The sequence below is a fragment of the Puccinia triticina genome, chromosome 3A (assembly GCF_026914185.1).
Source record: "Puccinia triticina chromosome 3A, complete sequence".
Lineage (NCBI taxonomy): Eukaryota > Fungi > Basidiomycota > Pucciniomycetes > Pucciniales > Pucciniaceae > Puccinia > Puccinia triticina.
Window position 1 is genome coordinate 2228291 of NC_070560.1, and position 24565 is coordinate 2252855.

Here is a 24565-nt window from a genome sequence, read left to right on the forward strand (position 1 = left end):
CAGACTCACTCCCCCCCCTGCGCTGCCACTGCACATGTGGGCTTTTGATTAAGTTGATTTGGAAAGCTCTGACTCCCAGCCTCCAAATGGAGCTTTGCTGAGAAACCTGATAGAACTCCACCCTGTGATCATCGCATTTTATTGGTTAAGGTTTGAATGGAATAGCAAAAACAACAATTAAAGAACAGTTTGGCCCCCTTGCTGAGCTTCTGATTCTCAAGTAATTTGGAAGATTTATAATCTTGATTGAGTTTCATCCAGTCCGAAACCAATTCCCAAATGATTTTCAAGTTGGGTTTGACAGATGCACCTGATTTCGGGAACACACGGGTATCGGCAAGATGTTCGAACTGATCAGCAGCCTGGACTAAAAATTCTCGGTTAGATAATGAGCGGCCCTTTTGAGACTTTTGGGGTGCGATAGTTGTAATCATGTCGACGAAAAATAAGAAAATGTATTTTAATTTCTCGATTTTTTCTTCCAAGTCGCGCTCTTCAGTGGATAGTGTGGGTTTGTTCAAGTTATTTTTAATTCTTGTTTCAAGTTTGTAATCATCGCCTAATTTTTTATTGTAAAACGACTTCCAAAGGTCGAGATTCTCATAAAATGTATCTTGCAGTTTCACGTGCGACGTCCAAGTTATCGTTTTTTCAAACAGAGCTAATCCATATTCAAATTGTTCAAAAACCTCACTAGTATTCTCCTGAGGTAGATATAGTATCACATGTGGATCCACTTTTCCAAAACCGAGTAATTTTGTTAGTAGATGTTGGAAGATCGCAAAATTGGAGTCTCCTTCCTGCACGGGCCCGAAGCTTCTCCAACGAAACACTAATGGGTAGGGTTGAGCTTCAGTATGGAGGCCGAGCGACGAGATTGAGTGGCGTGGACGGTGGGCGTCGCGTACGACTTGGGTTAACAAATTGGAATGGATTCTCGATTCTCTAGTCACTTCATCATGGCGAAGTCCGTGGCGGGGTTTTTCCGACTCAAAGGACTCTCTGCCGTGTGGGGCCTGCGTTAAGCCATTCGCGGGTAGGGAATGTGTTGAGGGTCGTAGGAGCTCTGTTATGTCATATATTTTCGTAGGTCCAGCGCGTAAAGCGGCCGGCGGTGTTGGGTAGATAGGTGCATCAGTGTTGGTCGGAGGCCCTGTTTGTTTTGCGATTAATGCGATTGAGTTGCGAGGAGATGCACTGCCGGTTCTTGAATATTGTTGCGCTGGAGACTCGGAGTTGGTCGATTGAAGATTATTTGCATACTCATTTTGCTCCTTTGTCGGGCCTTCGATGGGTTGACTGAAGTGGTCGTAGGCGTCGCTGGGAGGAGTTTCAATATCAAACCTTTGCAGATGTGGATTTAGATCCGAATACGCATCCCTCGAGACTCTCGGCGTCTCCTGCCCGTCGTCAAGGATGTAACTATTGGTCGCCGATGACTCTAGAATTGTAGCCCGGAAGGAATGCAAGTCTTTCAGAGCTTGATTTGGTCGAAGTCCTTTCGATTTTTTAGCTTCCCGTGATAATCCATAGTTTCTCCTCTTCCTCTTTCCTCCAGTTGATAGGACTGATAATACGTCTGAATTGAGGTTGTCCGCACCGGAGAGGTCCAGTGGATTTCCAGCCGTTGCGCCGGGTTGCTCAATGTGAGAACTCGAGAGGGCACCAGTGACTGCCTTTTTTTTGAAACGAGAAGAAAAAGGAATCCAATATCCTGGGCTTTCTAGGCTGTTTGAAAGATGATCGACTGCATGTTCCGCGAAGTAACGAGGGGCGGCAATACTTTGAGAGTGCTCATCTTGCCCTAGTGAGTGCTGGTCTTGGTCGGAAAGATGGTGAGAGGCACTGATGGGCGGCGTAGAGGAGGCAGAAATTGCATGCATGGGCGGCGGAGGGGAGGGAGACACGGCACGCATTGGTGGACTACCATTATCAGCGAGCACGTCTCTGAAGTCTTCCAGGTCCCAGCCATCTAAACCATCTAAACTTCCAACGGAGATATCAATCGAGGGATCAGGTGTGAAAGGAGGCCCATTGTGTAAGCTTGAGAGGGCACCAGTGGCTGTATTGGTGTTGGAATGGAGAGAATCCGGAGTCAGACCTCCTCGGCTGTCTGGTGACTCTCGCAGCAGGGAATGAATGTATGCCAGATCATTTGGGTTGAGGCATTTGAATTTTGTAGCTATAGTGGATAGTGTACAGCTCCTTGCCCTCTCTGCTCGACTTGATGCGGGTACATCGTGGTGGTCCGCACGCAAGGGCTGCAGTAGTTCTTCAGCCATTGCGCCGGGTAGCTCGATGTGGGGGCTCCAGGGGACAGCAGTAGCTCCCTCGTTGTTGAAATGAGAAGAAAAAGGAATCAGAAGTCCTTGGCTTTCGCGGCTGTGTAAAAGATGATCGTTTGCATGTCCCCCCATGTAATTTGCGGTCCCATAGCTCGCAGAATATCCCGCTGGCTCTGAGTGCTGGTAGTGGTAGGGAGGAAGATCGCTGGTGGACGGCGGAGGGGAGGGAGACATCGCATGCATTGGTCGATCACTATCATCAGCGAGCACGTCCGCGAAGTACTTCGGGTCCCAGCCATCGAAAAGTGCGCCGGATAAATCAATCGGGGAGTCAGGTGTGAAAAGTGATTTGGAGCCGGTCACTAAGGTTGTCATGATGACCCACACGCGGGGAGCGATTCTCATGATGGGATTTTAGGTCACGAGCTGGGTTTTCATCTGCTTCTGGGTAGTTATCCTTGAGGCTTGATGACGAGACACATCGGACGCCCTGCAAACAAAGAAATGACATGGACACAACCATTGCCAGGTTCTCAGCTACATACATAAGAAAATATCGTACTTCGGCTGGAACATGGAGAATACCCTTGCAAGAGCTCCTAGTGGGTGCGTGTTTCAGGCCGAGGGGACTACAGAGAGTGGCAGTTCCTGTTACACATGCTTCGTGCAAGAAAGGCATAACTGATCCGTACCCAGCGTATGTTCGGCCCGAATGGATTGAGCAGGTTTGAGCTTTCGATGGGTGGAAAACTGTCTGGTGACGCCGCGGCGGCGAACTGAGCACACGTCTCGGGCGGCGGGCCGGCCGCGGAGGGCTTAGAAGTAAAGGGAGGACCAGCCGTCCTAGAAAGATCATAGAGTCCATCATGCATAGCTGGGACGGTCCAAGGCTTTGTCATCGATCACGGTCGATTGTTGACCTCCAACTTCGCCCACGTCGGAATCTTTGGCGCGGTGTGCAGCCTGTCGCGGAGTGGTGCCGAAGACCTCACAGAGGCCAATCAAAGAGCCAAGCTCGTGTTGACCCTCCCACGGAAGAGCCATCTGGGATGTATCTTTTCTCAGCTGGTTGTATGAAATGAAGAAAAACTGTGGGCTGGTGATCACGGCACTCTTGAAAACAGGGCATGACTAGGTTGGTCGAGCAACCACTAGAGCCTATCAGCGCCTCAGTACTCAGCTACCTCGAGAAAGGAACAGCAAACCAGGAGATGCACTTTGTAAGCCAATCCTCCGCAACACTTCGCGACCTTCCCTCGCGAGTCTCCAACAAGATCTCCTGTGTTCAGCAAGTGATCACTTCACAGCTTCGATGTCCCATCAATTTGATCCCACTTGCTCCCTCTGGCTTCCCTGAGCATGGCTGTTCTGGCAACGGACGACCCATGTGCGCATACATCAAGTGTTCCCCATTCACCGACGCTTAATGTTTGGTGCAAGGACAACACATTCGAAGGAGAAAAAGACAACTGATTAATATTGCTTGTCTCAGTCACCTCGAGTGGTAACCCTTGCTGGTCGTTGAGCAAAGCATGCCCAAGGTGATGCGGGATGCAAGACTAGCAACGCACCTCGACAAGATCGAGGCCGGGTCTCGACTTGGTAAACGTCTTCACCGGCACCGGTCCCCACGTCGTGTACTGAGGCTTGTTTTGTCAAATCTGGCGGCGGCAACACAACAGTCGCCAAGTTGATTGCTAGGGGCACGACGTGATCACTCTGGAGCTATCAAGCCCACACGATTGATTGGCCGTTCAGGGTACCTTCGACTATTGAAATACCTCATTAGTAGCATACTCTTCAACCGGTTGTGTAGTGATAAATAGAGTTGAAACCTAGTTATGAAACCTAAATGAAGTAGTTAAATAGTCACCTTGTATCGGATCCTATTTTCTTTTTCTTCATTCAGTTTCTCACTCTGTCTCAACTCCTCTCCGCACAATCAGGTTTGCTCGTTGGTGTCTCGTCAGGTTGCTCGTGTGCTTCACTCACTCGCTGGTCTTTTAAAAGGTTCATCTCAAAACTTCTTTGTATTGCATTTCTTTCTTTTTGAAATCCATTCAGTTTCTCACTCTGTCTCAACTCCTCTCCGCACAATCAGGTTTGCTCGTTGGTGTCTCGTCAGGTTGCTCATGTGCTTCACTCACTCGCTGGTCTTTTAAAAGGTTTGCTCGTTGGTGTCTCGTCAGGTTGCTCGTGTGCTTCACTCACTCGCTGGTCTTTTAAAAGGTTCATCTCAAAACTTCTTTGTATTTCATTTCTTTCTTTTTGAAATCCATTCAGTTTCTCACTCTGTCTCAACTCCTCTCCGCACAATCAGGTTTGCTCGTTGGTGTCTCGTCAGGTTGCTCGTGTGCTTCACTCACTCGCTGGTCTTTTAAAAGGTTTGCTCGTTGGTGTCTCGTCAGGTTGCTCGTGTGCTTCACTCACTCGCTGGTCTTTTAAAAGACCCTCTGCGCCTTTTTGTTCTTTATCGACTACTATAAGACCTTCTCATTTCGATGCACTAGTGTCAGCTAGTGTCTTGCTGCCAAACACTCCCCAAAACACTTTTTCTCTTTCCCCCGCCTAGAGGTACATATAAACATATAAACTCTAACAGTTTCATAACTTCACCACCTTCAGACTATCACAACTGCAACATTGGTGGGAATACCCGTATTCAGCTCAGTAACACTCGATGCAACTCTTCAAATCCCTTTTTATGCTATCTTCCGTGACTTCCTTTGGGGTGTTGGCTGCTGCACCAAAGCCTCAACCAGTGATAGACAAAGGAACTGCCTTCACTTGTTTTGACCTTCCTGGATTTCCAGCGGGGTGGTGTGCCTCTAAAATAGGCACCCCAAATGGATTTAATAAAAAAGTAAACTTTTATACAAGTGAGCTTTCATTTATCACATCCAGAGCAGAATTGACCCAGTAATTTGACTGATTTTTCTGTTTGTCTTATGGAATTGAAAATTAATGTTGAAAATAATCTGATTTGCAGTTGTTGGGGCAAACCAAGTGGGGGCTAAAAATCACTTGAACTACAATTGTGAGGGCCTGAATCAGGATGGTAACAAGTGCTGCAAATCAGGTTTCATACCAGTGAGTTGCTGTGACTATAAGATTAGACAGAAATTCATTGAAATTTGAGGTGATATGTTGAATGCTAATCTTCTCCTTTTTGGAATTACCCCCAAAGAAATTTGAAAACAATGGGTACGCTGCAGTCAGCGATGATGATTGCCAGACAAAAGCAGGAGTGCCAAAGACACCATGAAAAATTTGAAAGTTTGTGGTTTTAGAAATTGAGTTTGCTGGAATTGAAATTCTCTCCTGGTTTATCAGAAGTTTCTCAGTACATATGAAGATATGAATCTATTATTCTCCTATTCCTTTATTATCTTTTCCAATTTTTTCCCCAGTTTTTGAATTGATGGTAAATGATTGACCATTTTCATGTACATAGTCACTGATTATTCTAGATTTGTGAAGTCTAGTGAATTCTTGCAAATATTTCTTTTTCTCTGCAGTGAAATCTACATATTTACTTCTGTTTTGTATTTTACCATTAGAAAACTGAAAAACAAAGAAAGGAAAAAAAAATTCAAGAAACATCATAATAGGGGGTATCAAATATGAGAAATCCACAAGTAGAAACCAGTCAATTGGCCAAAAGTGAAATTTGTCACCAGTGGATCCCAAAATGGGGTAGAAGAAGGACCAGCATGTTTTAAAAATGGCAGGTTTTTTCAAACCCGTCAATTACCAAATGGTGGATTTTGTCATATTTGATACCCCCTAATATAAATGAGTGAAATCAAAATGCACCTTCTGATGTTCTAGTCCTCACTTTGACTCAAAAATAAAGACAGAAGATATGTATTTCTCAATTTTAAAAAGCAATTCATCAAGCCAAATTAAGTAATACAGATAATGGATAATGTTTCTACCTGCACAAAGCTCCTTTCAGGTGGGGTATCTGTTAAGCCACTTGCAGGTAAGGACTGGGTTGAGTCTCCCGCAGGAAAATATAGAAGGTCCGGTATGTCAGGTAATTTCGCGTTCCTAGCCAGCAAAGCCTCCGGCAAACTTGTGTAGACAGGTCAGAGCATCAGCACTGGGGGAGGTAAACCGGGTTGCTATCCCACATTTACCAACCCAAACCCAACAAACACCACTCACCCGGGGTGCCAAATAAGTTTCTATTTTGGATTGGGAGGTAAAAATTGACATTGGGTTGCTACATCTGGCAAGTTGCAACCCACTAGCAACTCAATAGCACTCAAGAAAGGCAGCTATCTGAGGACACCTCTGGTTGTGCATTACACTTGCCATTAATTTCCGATCACCAATCCTACCCCCAATTCCTCCACTGTATATCCTGAAAAAGCTCAACATTAATTGCAAAATTTCAACCCAGGACTTTGAATTCCTACCAAAAAATCCAATCAAACATTTCCAACAGCTTTGAAGACATCTACATCAATCCAACTATTGATCCAAGTCTTGCCTCCATGAACAATATTTATTCTTCTCCTTGGGTTTCTTTTGGCTGAGCTCATCTTTCTGCATGTGCTTCATTTTCTAGCTACCAGCATATTAGCGAGCAACACTTCAACTACAAAAGCAAGCCATCCCATCGAAGTTGATTCTGATGCGGGGAAGCATCCAAAATAGAAAAACAGGTGGCAAGCAAGGAAAGCACCTGTACCCGCTAGGAAGAAGACATTGGCAGCCCGGAGGGATGTACCAACTGTAAAAAACCCACCCACCCTGGAAAACACTCCGGCGGAGAGTATGTTATCAGATGATAGTAATTCAGAAGCAAATGAACCAACCAAAACCAATATGGCAATTTCCAAAAAAACTGCGCTGGTCTTGTTGAAGAAAACAAATCAAAGAAGGCAGCCACTGGTGAAACTGAACCAAAAAAACATCATGCAAAAAGCTACACTGACAACAAGGAAGTGCAGATCTGCAAGTCATGGCTTGAGGTTTCCCAAGACCTCCCCCTGTGAAAATAAAAATCAAGAAACTGCTTCCACTTGACATTAAGGCCCCGTTTGGCACCAATATAAATATAGGTGATATAATCACTGATTAATTCAATAAAAAATACAAAATTCAACATAAAGCCTCCAATTTTTTTTTTGTAGGCAACCCACAGTGCTGGTCTCTCCAACTGATAACTCGCATGCAACTGATTGAGCCATCTTCAGCACCATAATACCATTATATTGCTTTTGACCAAGGGGGCGTGTTTATATAGAGGGGAAAGAGCAGGAGGGAACATGAGGCGCTTGGAGGCGCTTCAGGACCAGGTGGGAACTGGAAGCGCTCAAGGGAAGCAGATCCTCATGAGGATCAAAATTGGAAATGATCAAGGCAGTGTAATGATCAGTACTGATCTTAGATCAGTAGCAGTGCACACTAGCTGATCATAACCAATCATTGATTCCAATGTCCATTCAGTGCTCTTTGAATTGGATTAAATCATGTATTGTTTATGTATTTATATCATAACCAATATGTTATGTAAATAGGGACTGAGGCGTAACAGGGGGTAAATGAGTAATACCTGTCTTGGGGTATTTCACGTGTACAGTAATATTACAATGTATTGTAATCTTACTGTTTGCACATAACTTAACTCTTATAACAACAGTACATTATGGTACCTGTATTTAACTATGGTTATCTGTAATGTGATGTATAACAAGAGTAAATTCTTAAGCTTGTATCTAATGATATACATATGTAATAAAGGTGTGAAAGGAATGTACTATAATTAATGTGAACAATTGCAGGTAATTGGTACATGTAAGGTACTGTGACATGTACTCTGTGGCTGACACATGAGTTATTGACGCTAGAGAGAGGTAGGGCCTCATGGATCTCGTGTTCTGCGCTTCCTGGGCGCGGAGAAACAGGTTGAATTGTTTGTTGAACATGTTGATGAGGCTGGTTAATTCCTCCTCCTCTGGGATGAGGTCCATTGGGCCGGAGGACGCTTCTCGTCGAGGGCTCTGAATGTACGGAAGGAGGGCTAGATTGGGCGCCGCCGTGGGTCTCATACCCTTTGGGTTGGTAGGCTGGGAGGGCGGTTGACTCGTCAGAGGAAGGTTCACCGTTAAATCTATCTGTTCCCTGTCAATAGGCCGTGGAACTGGCGTGGATCTGCTCGACGCTAGGGCTATAGATGTCTCCCTCGGATGGTATAGCGCCAGAGGGATCCCTGTATCTGGGGGGAGCGGCTCCTCCTCCGGGAGCTTGAGTAAATCCTCCTGCAGAAGCGGAAATGCTGACTCTAGCTCTTCAAAGCCGTTCTTCTGCGGCGGGGCTGAGGCGGTAGCGGTGGCGCAGTTCTGCTGAGAGGTCTCTGCCATTTCTAAGGTGGGGAGGCATGATGATTACGTGTAAGAAAGATGATAATTTACTGGGAAAAAGAGGATTAAGGATTGTTCAAGGTCAAATGCCTGAGGATTTAGCTTTAGCAGAAATTCTCTTGCTTTTCCTTGTAGTAGAAGACAATTTTTTCTTGTTTTCCTTTGCGCTTGACTTTGCTGAGGAATTAGAGGTCCACTTGGCTATGTTGACAGGAGCTATGGTCCTTTTTCAACGATTTTTCGGCGCTTTTGCGGTAGCTATAGGAGTCCACGCGGTGCTACTGATCAAATTGCCGTTACACGGATCTGATACTACTTTGTCGTTGTAGTTTTCTTTGTCTGCGCTAGTCTGCGCCGTCAAGATTTTTTTTACAGTCAGCTGCGGTAATTGTAGATAAGAAGAAGGAGAATCTTTTGAGCAGACACCGTTTTTTTCTATCTCTTCCTGATCCGAAGATATAGAGGGTTCTGGGGAGGATAAGTCCGACGAAGGGATCAATAGAGGTGCGGAAGACTCGCAAGTCTGCACTTTCACGAGTACACAAGACATATTTTTTTTTTCAAGGGTTCAGTTAGGGAATTTATCAATGTAAGAGCAATTTGGAATAACTTTTGAAGAATTTTAGCGGTAGTAGGATATGTAGAAAAAAAATTTAAGTGATTTTTTTGAATTTTTTTTAAGGTTTTTGTTTGATTTAGTCAGGATGATCAGTCCTTTGGATTTTGAGCAGTCTAGAATTATGAAAAGGTGAGTAATTTTCCCAATGAGGCCCCCAATTGTGAGCCTGAGTCTCTATAGTGACAGCAGGACACAAGAAAAAAGGGGGGAATATTTGGATAAAGAAAATACAAATATAAGAGAGAGAGAGAAATAGAGAGAGAAACTGAGAAGGATCAAGATAAGAAGATATTCAAGGTTATTCTGGTGGGAATGCACGTCCACTGGCAATGCTACCTCTTCAGAAGAGTGCTGCCAAGCTGTGCTAGAAAGTGCTACAGCCTCCTCTCACCAAAGAAACGTGGAGGGATCCTGGATTAGACAAGTTTAATCCAGGCACAATTTTTTATCTTCCTTCTGGATAGTCAAGGTTCTTTAAAGGGAAACCTATGTGGTTTGTTTCTTGCAAAAACCACAGAAAAAGAATGATGTTAAGCAGTGTCAGGCTTGGTGATGCCAAGAGTATGAATACTCCTCTAGCTACGCCGGCGACAGAGCACGGTGCAATGTAGCGCGCAGCAAATGCGCGGTAGAAGTGCGAAGTAGCTTAGGAAAAGCTACTTCTAATGAAAAAAAAGAGGTTAACGGAGGGGCCAGGGGCGCCTGGGGTGGTTTAGTGCCCTCCGCGGTTCTTACAGGGCCTGCGCACGAAATGAGCAGGGGTTTTTGTGTCCTGTGACTTCTGGGGCCCTTGGAAAGGGGGTAGTTGCGCGATTACTCGCACCCAGGAGATAGTTTGGGATAAAATCTCGATAGAAAAGGGAAAAAACGCAGACTTACTCTCAGCGAGGGTCTGCGGTAAAAAAGACTACCGATTCAAGTAAACCAAGGTCGAGGCAAGGTCCGGCTGGCGCACAGGTCAATTAGACGAGGGCAAGACGGGCAAAGCTTCGAAGTGGTTATAAATGTATCTGGGGGACCTTTAATCACCCAAAGGCCCCCATTTATATAGACGAGCTACAACCGGTAGGGTTGTAGCTCTATGTGGTTACGCTTCCTTTGGATCTTTGGCCGGAGGAATAGCGCGTTGACAGGAGCTTCCGAGGATTCTATGATCCAAGTCGCTCCTGTCAGTCATCTATTGGAGATGACGGATTCTCTCCTCGAACCAAGGGATGTTTTCCTGTTCATCTGCGGCCGGAGATGTACAGTAGTTCACTTTATTACTACACTCCTCCGGCCGTTTTCACATCAATTCTTTGGTTGATGTTTCTCCTAGTTCAATCAAACTGGAGAATGTCTTGCAACCCGTTCTCTTGGCCTGAGAACGGGTTTTTTAACCTGTTCAATGCTTTTGTCCTCCGGCCGATTCCTTCGGCAGGAGTTCTGTCACTCGCTCCTTAGGTCGTAGTCGCTAAGGCCGGGCAGTTTTAGCAACTGCTTGGTGCTCTGCGCCGCAGTTTAGTATGTAAATTTAATGGCACAGCTAGATTAGTTAGCCGGGCTCTAACTTATTATAGTAGCCTGGCTGACAAGCAGGGACAGCCCTGCAATCAAGAATGAGGCAAAGGCCAGCAAAGAAGAGCAGATCAAGCAAGACACAGAGTTTTACCTCTGAGATAAACAAGGTTCAGTGAAAGAGGTTACTTACTGTCAATATCCTAGGCGCCTGTGACGGTAGGTATACTGGGAGTGTTGTAAACTCTTTGGTGGTGATCCTGGGGTTATCTGGGGTGTGGTTCTGGTGTGCTGAAGTCTGTAGATCCGCCTCAGGCAAGGGGGATCCTGACTACAAAAATTTTCACAGTTTGCTCATGTAATTTACATATGTACATGTGGTTTGGCGCGCCTGGTAGCGCTGACACGTCACAACTGCGCATGCGCGCTACAACTCAATAACTCAGGGAAGGAGTAGAGTTACAAAGAATTGGTAAGTTGTAACTAGGGTTAAAATTGCGCGAGGAAATAGAATATGAAGTCTATAAAGTAATTCATATGTAGAAAGTAGAAAAAGGCAGACTTTAGGTCAGCTGAGTTGACTCTAAGGCTGACAACCCCTTAGTTAACCGTTCACGTACTAACTCTGTAAATTCTTTGCAAATCGCCGCCGGGATTGGAATAGGCCTGAAGGGATTTCAAGTGAAGACCGTTGCACGAATAAAGCACTGAGATGAGCCTTTAGGCTTGAGAAGGGATAATGAGAGGATAAGAGCTCACCGGATCGGCTCGGATTGGAGGCGCGGATAGAAAAGAAGAAGAAACGATGAGGTTGATTGCGCTGAACTAGACTATGGCAGATATAGGCTAAATACACAGGGCATACTTGTGGTTCGGAACACAATGAATATGCAAGGAAAACAATGGAAGGTGATGGAAAGTGATGGAACTCGGGTAAAGGAAACAGGTGACATTCTCACTATCACAGACAGAGCGCGCACGCACATAACAGGCACAGTAATACAACACATCAAAACAGGGATCGAGGTCACAAGCTGAGGTAGGAGGATGGCATGACTTGAGCTAAAAGGAGAGCATGTGGTTGACTTAAAGTGTGGATAGGAGTGACAGCTGGTTTGAGGATCATGAGGTAGAAGGAAGTGAGATAGAAATCCAACAAGGCCTAATTTGCCAAGGCTTGTGCTGAACCGTGGGTATTTGGTACAGTTGACCAATAGTGCATTTCAGCAAGCCCCACTCCTCCGGTCCAAACGATAACACCTTCTCCCGAAGTACAATGACCTCCGCTAACAAGTGAAAATCATCCTTGCTCAGGTAGCCGGGAGGACCAAAGTTGAGACTCTCCATTCTCTCCGCCGTGATCCGTTCCGTTGGCACAAACCTTGAAGGCAATTTGTGTAGCGGAGTTTTTTAAGGGTTCTGACTCCACTCAATTTGTTGCAGCGGCAGATTCAGCTCCTGCGGCATTGCCACATTCCGCGGCCTAACCTTTTTTGCCACCGGTTTGTAACGTCCGCCATTCACCCAAGTCACTTGGACTTCGCCGTTCTCCTTTGTTTCCCAAGCCAGGAGCAAACCTGGACAAACACACTTTCTTTTGCTCACAACTGTGGAACAAGGGTAGGGTTTTGTAGACAACCAACTCAGAGATGCACACAATGGAGGACTTACTTTTAAGGTTGGGCTTTAGGCACGCCAAAAAAATGCCGGATGCACGCCAAAAAAGGTGTGAACTCCGGACCACTCCAAGATTTTTGGAGTGGAGGATTGTTCACTCCAAAACCAGCCCCCATTTGGAGTGCCCAACCCGGCACTCCAGGCTGGTATGGAGTGAACACCCTGCCACACCAAAAACAGCCCCCCCCCCTCAATGGCCAGTCTGTGCCGGCCATTGAGGGCAGTATGTACACTCAATGACCAGCATAGGCCGGCCATTGAGGGTAGTACACTCAATGATTGCCACAGGCCGGCCATTGAGGGCAGTACACTTAATGACCGGCACAGGCCGGCCATCGAGGGCAGTACACTTGATGAACAGCACAGGCCGGCCATCCAGGGCAGTACACTTGATGACTGGCACAGGCCAGTCATCAAGCAGACACACCCCTCTTGATGACCGGCATACTAGACCGGTCATTGAGAGGATCCATCCCTCTTGATGACCGGTCTATACCGGTCATCAAGAGGGGTATGTCCGCTCAATAACTGGCCTGTACCGGTCATTGAGAGGGATCAATCCTTTTGATGAGCAGGATAGACCGTTCATCAAGAGGATACATCCCTATCAATGACCGGTCAGTCCCGGTCATCGAGAGGGGTGTGTCCTCTTAATGACCGGCCTATCCCGGTAATCAAGAGGGATCTGTCCTCTCAATGACCTTGATGACCGGTCAGTCCTGGTCATTGAGAGGGGCGTTTCCTCTTGATGACCGGCCTATCGTGTCATCAAGAGGGATATGTCCTCTCAATGACCGGGATCCTCTCAATGATTGGGATAGACCAGTCATCAAGAGGAATGGATCCTCTCAATGACCGGTCTATGCCGGTCATCAATAGGAGTGTGTCTCTCAATGACTGGTCTATGCTGGTCATCAAGAGGAGTGTATCTCTTGATGACCGGTCTATGCCAGTAATTGAGAGGGGTGTGTCCGCTCAATGACTGGCACAGGCCGGTCATTGAGTGTACTGCCCTTGATGGTCGGCCTGTGCCAGTCATTGAGTGTACTGCCCTTGATGGCCGGCCTGTGCCGGTCATCAAGTGTACATAGTGCCCTTGATGGCCGGCCTGTGCCGGTCATCCAGTTTACATACTGCCCTTGATGGCCGGCCTGTGCCGGTCATCCAGTGTACATACTGCCCTTGATGGCCAGCCTGTGCCGGTCATCAAGTGTACATACTTCCCTTGATGGCCGGCGCAGACCCGCCATCAAGGGGGGGCTGGTTTTGGTGTGGCAGAGTGTTCCCTCCATACCAGCCTGGAGTTCCGGGTTGGGCACTCCAAATGGGGGCTGGTTTTGGAGTGAACAATCCTCCACTCCAAAAATCTTGGAGTGGTCCGGACTCCGGAGTTCACACCTTTTTTGGCGTGCATCCAGCATTTTTTTGGAGTGCCTAAAAGGGACTCCTGTCCGTGCTAAGCGGTGGCAGTCGTGTGAGGGGATGGTTGCTGTTTAGGCTTCCCTCGAGGTTGGTGGTCCGTGAAGATGAGCGCAGAAAATGGGATCAGAGATAGCTGCGTGGTTGGGGGGGGGTGGTTTTGAGATGTTCACTGGGGGTTTGGATCCTTGGCAGCGGTTGTTTTGTTTTGAGAGATTGAGGGATGTGAGCTTAAGGATGCAAAGGAAAGGAATCTGAAACTTTGGATGAAGGATGATTGTCCCTGGTTTGCTGTTCTTTTTTTTGAGGTCCCCAACCACACAAGCTGACTGAGGCTCTGATTGCTCAAAATCCTGATGCCCTGTTTTCAAGAGTGCTGTGATCACCAGCTTGCGTCTGATTGCTACGCTTCAGCTATATTTAGCAACTCTGCGCTCATATAGCAATATATTAGTGTTCCTTATTGCTACGCTAATTAAACAAATAATTAGCAGTAATTATTGAGGCCCCGTTTGGCTGCCGTGTTATACATCATAAATGGTTGAATTTATGACGCCGCGACCCAAAGTTTGCCCCCCGTTGCCACCAAAACTTTGAAACCCCCGGGGGTTGTGCATCATAAATTTGAAAATTTATGACGTATAACGCAGCAGCCAAATGGGGCCTGAATAATTAGTGGTATTTATCTAATCTGGGAAAAAACTAGACCTCTAGCTCCAGAATCTATAAGCTATTGATGCCCTAATGTTTGGGATAAGTTGAAGATTTAGCAGGATGTGCATTAGCCCCACTATTGATGTGCTAATTACTGCGCTAATTTGAATATTTAGTGTTTATCCTGCTAAACTGGCATGTAGCAATGTTTTAGCGGGTGCAGCGGCTTTGGCGCTAAAATACAGCTATTTTTAGTGTTAGCACCTTCAAAAAGCTAAACTTATACATGGCACAGGGAAATAGTGAAGCAAGGGTGTCGCTACACTACGCGCTATACCTAGCGCTGGACTGTTACTGCTATTGCTAACTGCCCAGATTATTAGTGGCAAGTGCTACGCTACTTTTTTAGCGGCACTAATTACATATAAAGTAATAGATGCATCGTTGCTGGCAGGCATACATATGTATGTCCACAAAATTTGGATCAAATAATGAGCTGGCTGTGATATGAATGCTGGAATTTGATTTTATGCTAGGCCATCTGGACCCTGAATGGGCTGCTTGGTAGAAGCATATCTATGTACAAGCATACAAAGACCACATACGGGCTTCACCATCTCAACAATTTTAACTTCTAGATATAGAAATTAAAAGGTTTTTAAGTTGTTGTTTGTGTTTGCCTGTTGTTGACAACCAGCTCGACCTCCGGCTCCCGTGGACACCGGGGCCGGCCTCTGAGCTGCGCTCTGCCGGCCACCTCACATCGCAAGAGCAGCTGCCAGCAACACGCCTAGAGCGCGACCGGCCTCGGCGTGGGCAGGTTACCGGCCCCGGCTCCCCGGCTGTTCGACGCCTATTTTATCGAAGCTGACGGCGGCGACACGACGGTCGCCAGGGTCATCACCCTTGAGCTGGTGCAACAACAGGCCCACATGATTGGATGTTCTCCGGGTACTCTCCACACTTATAAGAAGCCCTCGGCGGGCCGATACATCCCAACTGTGTTGCTGCAACACAGCTCGACCGCTCGTACAAATATCTTCGTTCGTGTTCCTGGGCACCAGTGTCCTTACTTGCCGGGCTTTTTCTTTCCAAAGTTCGCGATTAGTTCGCCCCATTTAGACTCTTCCGATAGCAACGTTGGAGGGCATATTTCGAGACCCGATTGCCAGCTCAGCACCCGCCGATGCACCTCCCCCGCGCCGCCTTTTTGCTATCCTGCGCGCCCCCCCCCCGGGCTGCTGGCTGCTGCGCCCAAGCCTCAACCCATCATAGACAAAGGAACGACGTTCACATGTTTCGACCTCAAGGATTCCGGTTTCACAAACGGGTGGTGTGCCACTCTACTTCAAAACCCAGGTCTAAAAAATTACTACTTCAGTAAGTGGTTGTTTTCAACGAATCTTATACACCAAAACATGACAGTTCAAGAATTCTTGGGGTGTACTTCATTTCATCATAAACTGATTGATTGGGCTACTGTTCTTGGCACTCAACATTGGTCTTGAAAACGCTGTGATTTGCAGTTCGGGCCGCAAACAAGGTTGGGGCTGCAGAGCACTTCAACTACAACTGTGACAACTTGAAAATGGAGGGTAACAAGTGCTGCAAGAAGGATTGGGTACCCGTGAGTGCAGCACTCAAATCTCTTCTCCAAACCTGACCGAGTTGAGATCATTCATTATGCTTCTTCAAAACTTCTCCCAAAAAGGTATACACCTCATCTGGTGCTCAAGTCGATGATAAGGATTGCCAGCAAAAGGCTGGAATTCCAAAAAACCCATGATTGTCATCTGTATGCTCTTGGGACTGAATTCATGTTCAAATCAATGGAACTGTACATACATATATCACTCCATGGCCATTCTTCTCCTCCTTGAATATCTGTTCCCACTGTTTATCCAGTCTTTGGCATTTGATTGATTTGGATGAATAAAGAAACGGATTTACCAATGACATTCATGTTTTTGAACCAAATTGGGCCCAATGGTGTGCTTGTTCACTTGATGTATATGTACCATATCACACACACCTCTAATGTGCCGTACGTTAGGGTTAGAGATAATGCCTTCTCCTGCTTGAGTTGGGAGATAACTGGCAAGCCGTTCCTACGGAGGGCACTCGGCGTGGGGTCCCCCAGACCCGTCGTTTGAGTGGCTTTGTAAAAATAACTGATAAACGGGCCCACCTTGCTCAGAGAGAGAGAGAGTAGCCAGCCATCTCCGCGCGCTTTCACATACATATTTAGCTAATCCCCCTCCCCAATTACTGTTCAGTTCAACTCTAGACCAAGGATTCTTGTCTCACAATCACACATTTCCCCACTCAGAGAGTCTCAGACCGCATGGAGTACTACACCCACACCTCCGGAAAGACGTGGCTCCCCAAGGCCGTCCCTGATGACAAGCAGAGCAGCGGACACCAGCAGCTGACAAAGCCTAGTCCTCTCACAACCCAGTCCTGCATCCGCCATACCCCCTTTCCAGCTCCTCAGGAGCCGTGGATATTCTGGTTCTGGCAAAGGTTTACCGGCTGCGTGAACCGCCATTTTCGTCCTGGTCGTCGGAGTCCATATAACGGCTTCTGGCTGGGTACCGAGAGAGTCTATGCCCAGAGAACCAGCGCGTGATACAGCACGCAGAAGCGCGACGCTTCGCGCGAGCCCGCGGGCGATTTATCTGTCTTCCAATCTGTTGAGCGGAGGCTGCCCGACGGGATGCGGCTCGAGAGTGGTCATCCCAAGAGCAGCAACGCGTGTCTGGACGAGGACGGCGACCGGGCCCGGCCGCCCAGCTGTCCGACGCACGACGCTGGCGGCGGCAACGCGACGGTCGCCGAGGGGCGAGGGCCCCGCCTCGCCCTCGAGAAGGAGCACACAACGGACTGTTCTCCGCGTGCGTTCCCCGCTGATGTGTAGGCGCCCTCGGCGTGCCGATGGGTCCTGTCTGTCTTTCTGCCCCACATCTCGGCCGCCCGTAGCACCGTCTTGGCCCTGTGTGCACTAGCGTCCTTGCCGTTTTTCTCCAAGGTCGCGATCAGCTCGGAGCGCCCGGCCAGCGCAGCACCGTCCGATGCGTCTCCCCGGCGCCGCCTCGGCTGCGCGGCCCGCCGTTGGTAGCGGGCCCGCAGCTGCAGCCGGGGATCGACAAAGGGACGCCGTTCGCGTGCTTCGAGCTCGAGGATTCGGGGCGCACGGCTGCTGCAGAGCCCCGCGCCGGGCCCGACCGAGCCCACATGAGTTACGCCGCCGTTCTCCAAACTTAACACAAGTCCCTCCCTGTCGCGAGCACCCTCCCGCTTGCGGGAGGGACTTGTGCCTAATGTCCAACATTTGGCCCGAGGCTGCCCAGCTGAATGGCCAAAAAATCCTTCTAATCCACATATCACCGCATACCCCTCAGATTTCCTCACAGCCATCAGTACCATTAGAATCAGCTCCTTGTTGTACATGTTACCGCGTATCCCATCGAAGTTGTATCCTCATCCCTTGGCAGTAATCGTGATGGAAAAACCCTGTCTTGGGAGGTCTGGTGAGCCAAAATGGCGAGAACCTGGCCAATCTTGACCAGCAAGCGGCCCCATGGGTCCACCACAATGCTTGGAAACAGCCCAGGCAGGAAAGGCTGCTGAGCAGCCGCTTTTTGCTGAGAATACTTGAAAAGACATGTCCAAGATGGCTGAGATCAAGGGCTGCCGCATGGCCAGCTGGGATGTGGAGCCACTCTCTAGCGCGCATCATCACGTAAATGCGAGCACGAAGCTGCGCGTTTTCTCCAAAAAGCCTTGTCAGCCCCAGGCCAAGAATCCGGCTTTAGGCCGAAGCCTCTCCGAAGGGGACGCTTCGCGCCTCCCCGGAGAGGCTTCGGCAAGCTCGGCCGTTCCCAGCCCCTCTCACGTCCACCCATCCTTGGGATGTGTCTCCTCCAGCGGATCGTGTCGCGCCGGCCCCGCTGAGCGCATCTCCTCGATCGGGCGCTGGGACGTCCCAGGGCCGCCCGCGAACCCGGTCGGCGCGCGCCGGTGCACCTCAACTACAGCTGCGACAGAAAGGGGATGGCACGTGCGGCACGCGTGCGTGCCGTCTCTCGTGCTTGATCTCCACTCTTCCCGGCGCGCCGCCCCCCTCCTGCACAGAAACACAGCGTGCCGAAGCCCGGCGCCACAGTCAGCGACAAGGATTGCCAGTCCGGAACGGGGAGCCCTAGGCGCCCATGATGCCCGTGTTGGGCATGCAGTGTTTCCGATCCCGTTTTGCAGCACCTGTAGAGCACTCAGCCTCGTTTTCAAGTGAAATCCCAAACTTGGTCTCTGTAACTCGTCAGCTTGTTCTCAAAATGCTCGCGCCGGCTATTTGCCACAGGTCCGCCTCTCATCTGCTCACCCCCGTGGGTCTCACCTTCTCATCCCGCACACCCTCGCAGGTCTGGCTGTTGCGTCCTGAGCGCACCGCGCGGAGAAGCCTGTGATCTGCCATGCCCACTCGGGCCGGACGGTGGGCGGCTAAACTAAACTAAATAAATCGACACAAATCCACCAGCGCAGCGTTCCTCACCGTTCTCCACTACAGCCAAAGCGCTACTCCAGAGGGAAGTTTGTGGGGCTAAACTAACACCCATCTCTATTTTTCGCAGTTTTTACTTGCGTAGATTTGTGTAGGTTGGTGCAGTTTAGTTTGGCGGCCCACCGGGGCACTCCCCTCACAGCCTCCTCGCCTCATGCCCCTCGGTGTTTCCATAAGCATGTTGGTGTACATCTCACGCCCTCGTCATTCTGCTCCTCCAGAAACCCCAGCCGCTCCCTCCCGCGGCCGAGACAGCATGCCACGGCCGCACAGAAAGAGACATGGCCGCGACCCCGGCGGGCCGACGGGGGCGCCACGGAGTGTGCGTATCCGGGCCCGACGTCGTGGGCGTGTGCCGGGCGCGCTCCCCCGCCGCGCGTCGTTAGTCCCAGCTCCACTGTGTGTTGATGTGCGACCCACTCTTCCTTTGGAATCTTCGCTTACTTCACAGCCTGCAGTGGAAGAAACCAGACTACTAGAACGAAGTAAAAACAGGCTTGAATGGGCCAGGAACACCCTTGATGCGACGCACATCAGAGAAAAACACACCAGAGCAGCCGTGCTCTCTCGGTCCGGGGAACGGCACCACGGCGACGGCAGACGAGATAAACCCAAGACTAGACGACAAAACCCTGAAGAGGCGCCAGTTTTAGGCGCGCATCTCACCAGCCATGCGGCCACACGATGCAGCCGTTGAGTGTGTTGCTGACTGGGCTCCTCCTGAACCGAGGCGACCGTTGGCGACTAGTCCAGACCCTTGATTATCGGTGCGAGGTGTGCGTGACGCGAGCAGCCGATGGTCGTTGCTCTCTGCCTCGTCCGCGTTCTTCTTACGCATCGTCGCACGAGCTGGGGCTTGGCTTGGCGGCGTGAGCGACCCGCCGCGCCCCGCCCGGCTCGCGGCCGGACCCGACGTGCGAGGACGCTTCGATCGCGTGGATCTCGAGGGCTCTTCCCCGCGCACCACGACACTCCGCATCCGATATGCACGCGGCCGGAGTTGCTCTCGATATTCTCCGCAGACCGTGCGGCGGCAGCCAACGCCCCATCGACCAGGCGCATCGCCGTGTGTGTGAGGGGAGCCGGGAAGGAGTCCGGGCGAGGCTTGCGGGCGTGTGTGCACAGGGGGCCGCGCGGGGCCGGCTGGAGGGGGTGCGGCGAGCGGTGGCGCTCAGGGAGGCCGCGAGCCGTGGCTGCGTCCTCGGGAGCGAGCTTCGTGGATGTGGCGCCCTGGACGCCCCGCCGGGCCAAGGCTGGACACACCCTGTGCAGCCGGCCTCCTCGGAGACCAGGCCGCGCCTCTTGCCCGCATCCGGAGCGCCAGCTGGGAGCGTGGGCCAGGGCGAGGAGAGGCGCGAGGGGGGGGGGAGCGAGGCGGCGGATGCGCGGCGGGTCGGGCGCGCAGAGAGGTGTGTCTGGTGGGCCCGGCCGTCTGGAGTGTTCGCCACGGGCGGCGCGGGAGCCCTGTGCTCCTCCACACTCGCCCATCGAGCCCCCTCCGCCGACTCTCTCTCCATCCGGCGGCAGAAAGAGCGGGGCCGGTTGTGTGCAGTTGGTACGTCGGGAGGGTCTCCCACGGGGAGCCGGGAGTCGCGGGCCGGGGCCGCCGCTCGGCTGCGCGAGTCGGCGGCCTCGTCTGGAGCGTGTGTCTTCTCGGCCGCCCCTGGTGTTCGTCTGGGGGATGGAGGGAGGGAGAGGGTCAGCAGCGCGTCTGCCGTGTCGTTCGCCTGCTTTGCACTCCCTGGGGCTCGGGGGGGACGGGTGCCGGTCGGCGGGGCGTGTTCGTGTGTGTGTGGAGAGAGGGAGGGCGGTGGGCAGGGGTGCTGGGAGGAGTGCGGGTGGGTGTGTGTGGGTGGGTGTCGTGGGCGGTCGGGCGCAGGACAGGGGTTTCTGTCGGGTGTCGGCCAGGGAGTGTGCTCCAGGTGGGAGTGGATGTGTGGGGGGAAGGGCGTGGGGCTGGAAGGGGCAGCACCGGTAAGGTTTCCTCGCTGGCGGTGCTGTCAGCCACTGCACTCCACAGCAAACACATCCTCCTCCCTCCCCCTCCCACCGACACCCACGCCCAGCGACGGGCCAGCCGACTTCGTCTGCGCCGACCTGCCCGACTGCCCGAGTGGCTGGTGCAGGACACCGACGGCGGCCACGCCAAGAGCACGCACTCCTTCCACAGTCCAGTCTGCCCCCGCCCACACTGCCCAGCTGACCTCTCCGCCCACAGTCGTCGCTGCCAACCAGGCCGGGCCCACCGCGAGTACGACTGCAAGGCGCTCGGCAAGGACGCCAACAAGTGCTGCACGCTGCACTGGCTCCTCTCTCTCCCTCTCTGCCCCTCCGAGAGGGTACCCCTGCTGACCCCCGCCGCCCGAAGACCTTCACCTCCAAGGACATCGCCGTCGTCCGCGACGAGCACTGCACCCAGAAAGCAGGCTTCCCCAAGCAGCCCGGCTGGCCGCCGCCCCTCCTCGAACCGCGTGCTCGCTGGGCATATCGCTTGCAGCCCCTTCCCCGCCCACACCCTCGCGCCGCTCGGGGCCCCAGCTATTGGACTATCCTCATAGCCGCCGGACAAGCATAACCCAGTCACCCGAAAGCCTAAGCCTAGATGCACACACCACTCCCGTCGCTGCATCCACTGCACCCACCCCACACTCACCTCTCCTCACCCATGCCTGAAGGACTCCATCCACTTTCCATCCCCGCAGCCACTCCGCATCCTGCCTTCGCCGACCGTCTCGGGCTCTGTGAGTGAGCGAGTGGGGCTCTCCAGTGGCAGCAGGACACCCGGAAAATCGGAGGACTCTGCCGGGTTCTCGGGGCGAAGAAATACGAGCAGATAGGAAGAAGAAGAGGGGAGAGAGGGGGAGTCTGCTGGCCGACCGCGGCCATGCACCGGAACAGCCGCCTCCCAGCCGTGCGCACAAGGCCTCCGCCAGCCCCGCCCTCCACACGCCACGGACACAGCGCAGCAGCTATTCTGCGCCGGGCTTCTTCTCCCCATCTCCACCCCTCCCTGCTGATCGCGGGAGGGGTGGAGATGGGGAGAAGAGGGCACTCCGGGACCATCAAGCCGGCAGTCGAAGCGGCCGCTTCCGGCCACTGTCCTGGGCGGGTGCTGGGAGAACCGCGGCCCCTGGTGGGACCTCCCGGGTGGCATAAGGGGTCTGGAGCCCGGGCATCCTCCCGCGGCATGCGGGACATGCCCAAGGCTGGTGTCCTCACCCACGTACGTGTAGCGGGAGCTACGCCGGCGGGCCGCGGCCGTCTCCCACCCAAAGATCTCCGTGGACGAGCCGCGACATCACAAGACCATGGCCGGCAGACACTCCGGCTGGACATCGCCCGGACCCTCAGCTCGGGCATCCCACCCACGGGCAGGGCCCAAAGACGCATGCAAATCCGAGGGCAGGGAGCAGGACCAAGGCGCCCGTGCGGCCGCCGCCAGGGCTCTGCGGGCCGCGCGTGCGGTTGCTGCTCCGTCCAACGAGGCCGGCGCTCGCTGGGCACGCCGGGAGGGTCCCGCACGAGGCATCCCCGGCCGCGCGCGAGCGGCGGGAGAGTCCTCGTCTGCAGTCGCCGTCCTCTCCGCCGCGGCTGCGGTGCATCTGGGTCGTGCATGCTGTCAAGATTTCAACTCAAGGTGATGAGGCGATGGAGACGAGGGGTGGTGAAAGAGGAGCGTGTGATGGGGGACACAGGTGGGTCAGGTTGGTTAAGGCTCAAACTCGATGATTAATTTCTTATCCGAGGAGCGGACACGTATACACAACTAGAGAGCCCCCTGCACAAGATTCAGAGGGGGCCTAAGAGCATGTAACACAAGACAACAGGAACACAACATGTACTGGAACTGGAACTGTGACATGGACAGGAACTAGGGACTGGAACTGGGGACAGGAACTGGGGACTGGAACTGGGACTGGAACATGGACTGGGGACAGGACCATAAGATAAAGAAAGTGAGCGGACTGACAAGCTCAAATTCTGACACATGCAGGCCGCGCGCCGCACAGCGCCGCTCACGGGGCCGTCCGCCGCCTCTTCCCGCCTCGCCCTTGGCGCGGGACGGGAGGACGCCTCTGCCCGCTTGAAGGTGATATCCAGCTGGACAGGGCGCCCTCTGAGGGAGACAGGAGTCCCCCCATTCCGAGGACGCTCTCGGCACTGGCTGCACATGCTTGCCGGTGCGTGAGTGTCCAATTGGGACTCTTCAATAAATCAGGCCACTGGTGGCGCGCTGGGAGCGCGGTCTTTGGGTGCTGGGGGAGATCCGCATGCAGAGAATAACATCTCTCTCAGTATCTACATCAAGAGTGAGAAAGGAAAGAGAGAAGAGAGCAAGAGAGACGTCCTAGCGTGGAGACGCGAGGTAGGTGGGGCAGGAGCCCGGACTATATGGGCCCATCCAGTCGCTTGGCCATGGGTGTCTAGCAGGGGGGCTCACACGTCAAGGGCAATGCCCATGCTTCCGATACGCTTTCTCTTGAATGAGGGGAGAAACAGACCCTGGGTGGAGGATAAATGCGGGACAAGAGGGAGTCCTGGCGAGGATTCCCCGCCAAACACATCCACAAACGGCACCACTTGCAGTCCAAAAAGGCAGGAAGCCTGGGGACCAGCATCCCTCTTCACTGTGCATCTTCATCGGCCAAAAAGGACTGGTTTTTTTTGGAAAGGCTGGCTTTTAGGGGTGATGTTTCTGGGTTGCGGAGCGTGCGGTGGGTCCCTTCGGTTGCAGACGGGCCTTCATTGGCCACATCATCGAACGCACACTCGGCAGCTGTGGAACCGGTGGACAAGGAGCTGCGCTTCTTCTGTGTAGAAGCTGGTTTGTTAGTTTGACGGTGTGGTCATCATTTTCGTGGCGCAGGGAGTTTTCCAAAGCTCCAGCCATCAAGACATCACTCACGGTGCGTCAGGACCAAGCAGTGAGCGCACGCAACGGGATCCTCAAGATGGTTGAGGTTTTTCTTTCGCCGCGACGGCGCGCCGGGATGTCTCGTCAAGATGGTGCTGTGGTTATGTTGTGTTTCTGTTGATCTACTTTGTTTTGGATTGCTTTTATGCGCGCGTGGGAGAGGCTTTGCATGAGCAGAGTTGGTTTTTTCACATATGTTTTATCTTTGTTGTGTCTGGTTTTGTCTGGTGGTATTGTTTTGTCCTGTTTCTTTTCTGTTGTTGTTGCGCGCGCGCGCAGGTGTATGATGACCTGTCCACAACATTTCACAGTCCCCAGAGTCTGTGTTCAGCTTGAACTCAGATGATTGGGCGGCATGGGACTTTGTCTGAACCAAAAATTTTATCTCAGATCACTCATCACAATATCACAGTTATCCGACTCAGAATCTTAAGTTTATTAATCCTATCATCCCCGCGAGTTTTCAGAGTTCTTCCGCTCCCATCCCGCGCTGAATCTTTTATTCCAGAGTCTCCTTTCTTTAAGATCACCTTCCCCGGTCGCTTTTCCCCCAGATCCTCAAAC

General features: G+C 51.6%; 6 protein-coding genes across 6 annotated transcripts; 3 read left to right on the plus strand and 3 right to left on the minus strand.

Moving 5' to 3' along the window:
• Nucleotides 1–128: 128 nt before the first annotated feature.
• PtA15_3A261 (uncharacterized protein) lies at nt 129–2690 on the minus strand (the record flags this gene model as incomplete). Its single annotated transcript, XM_053167212.1, has 1 exon — nt 129–2690. One exon carries the CDS (start codon nt 2688–2690, stop codon nt 129–131), a length of 2562 nt encoding a protein of 853 aa, XP_053018451.1.
• Nucleotides 2691–2884: 194 nt separating this feature from the next.
• On the minus strand, nt 2885–3329 carry PtA15_3A262 (uncharacterized protein; the record flags this gene model as incomplete). Its single annotated transcript, XM_053167213.1, has 3 exons — nt 2885–2914; nt 2978–3100; nt 3192–3329. 3 exons carry the CDS (start codon nt 3327–3329, stop codon nt 2885–2887), a joined length of 291 nt encoding a protein of 96 aa, XP_053018452.1.
• A 1636-nt stretch (nt 3330–4965) lies between these two features.
• On the plus strand, nt 4966–5550 carry PtA15_3A263 (uncharacterized protein; the record flags this gene model as incomplete). Its single annotated transcript, XM_053167214.1, has 3 exons — nt 4966–5164; nt 5275–5375; nt 5473–5550. 3 exons carry the CDS (start codon nt 4966–4968, stop codon nt 5548–5550), a joined length of 378 nt encoding a protein of 125 aa, XP_053018453.1.
• A 9907-nt stretch (nt 5551–15457) lies between these two features.
• PtA15_3A264 (uncharacterized protein) lies at nt 15458–19472 on the plus strand (the record flags this gene model as incomplete). The annotated part of the gene is made up of 6 exons (XM_053167215.1): nt 15458–15905; nt 16052–16152; nt 16855–17061; nt 17167–17438; nt 17531–17774; nt 19308–19472. 6 exons carry the CDS (start codon nt 15458–15460, stop codon nt 19470–19472), a joined length of 1437 nt encoding a protein of 478 aa, XP_053018454.1.
• A 263-nt stretch (nt 19473–19735) lies between these two features.
• On the minus strand, nt 19736–21715 carry PtA15_3A265 (uncharacterized protein; the record flags this gene model as incomplete). Its single annotated transcript, XM_053167216.1, has 4 exons — nt 19736–19946; nt 20005–21083; nt 21141–21353; nt 21440–21715. 4 exons carry the CDS (start codon nt 21713–21715, stop codon nt 19736–19738), a joined length of 1779 nt encoding a protein of 592 aa, XP_053018455.1.
• A 255-nt stretch (nt 21716–21970) lies between these two features.
• Nucleotides 21971–23275, plus strand: PtA15_3A266 (uncharacterized protein; the record flags this gene model as incomplete). The annotated part of the gene is made up of 3 exons (XM_053167217.1): nt 21971–22309; nt 22362–22695; nt 23097–23275. 3 exons carry the CDS (start codon nt 21971–21973, stop codon nt 23273–23275), a joined length of 852 nt encoding a protein of 283 aa, XP_053018456.1.
• Between the last annotated feature and the right edge of the window lie 1290 nt (nt 23276–24565).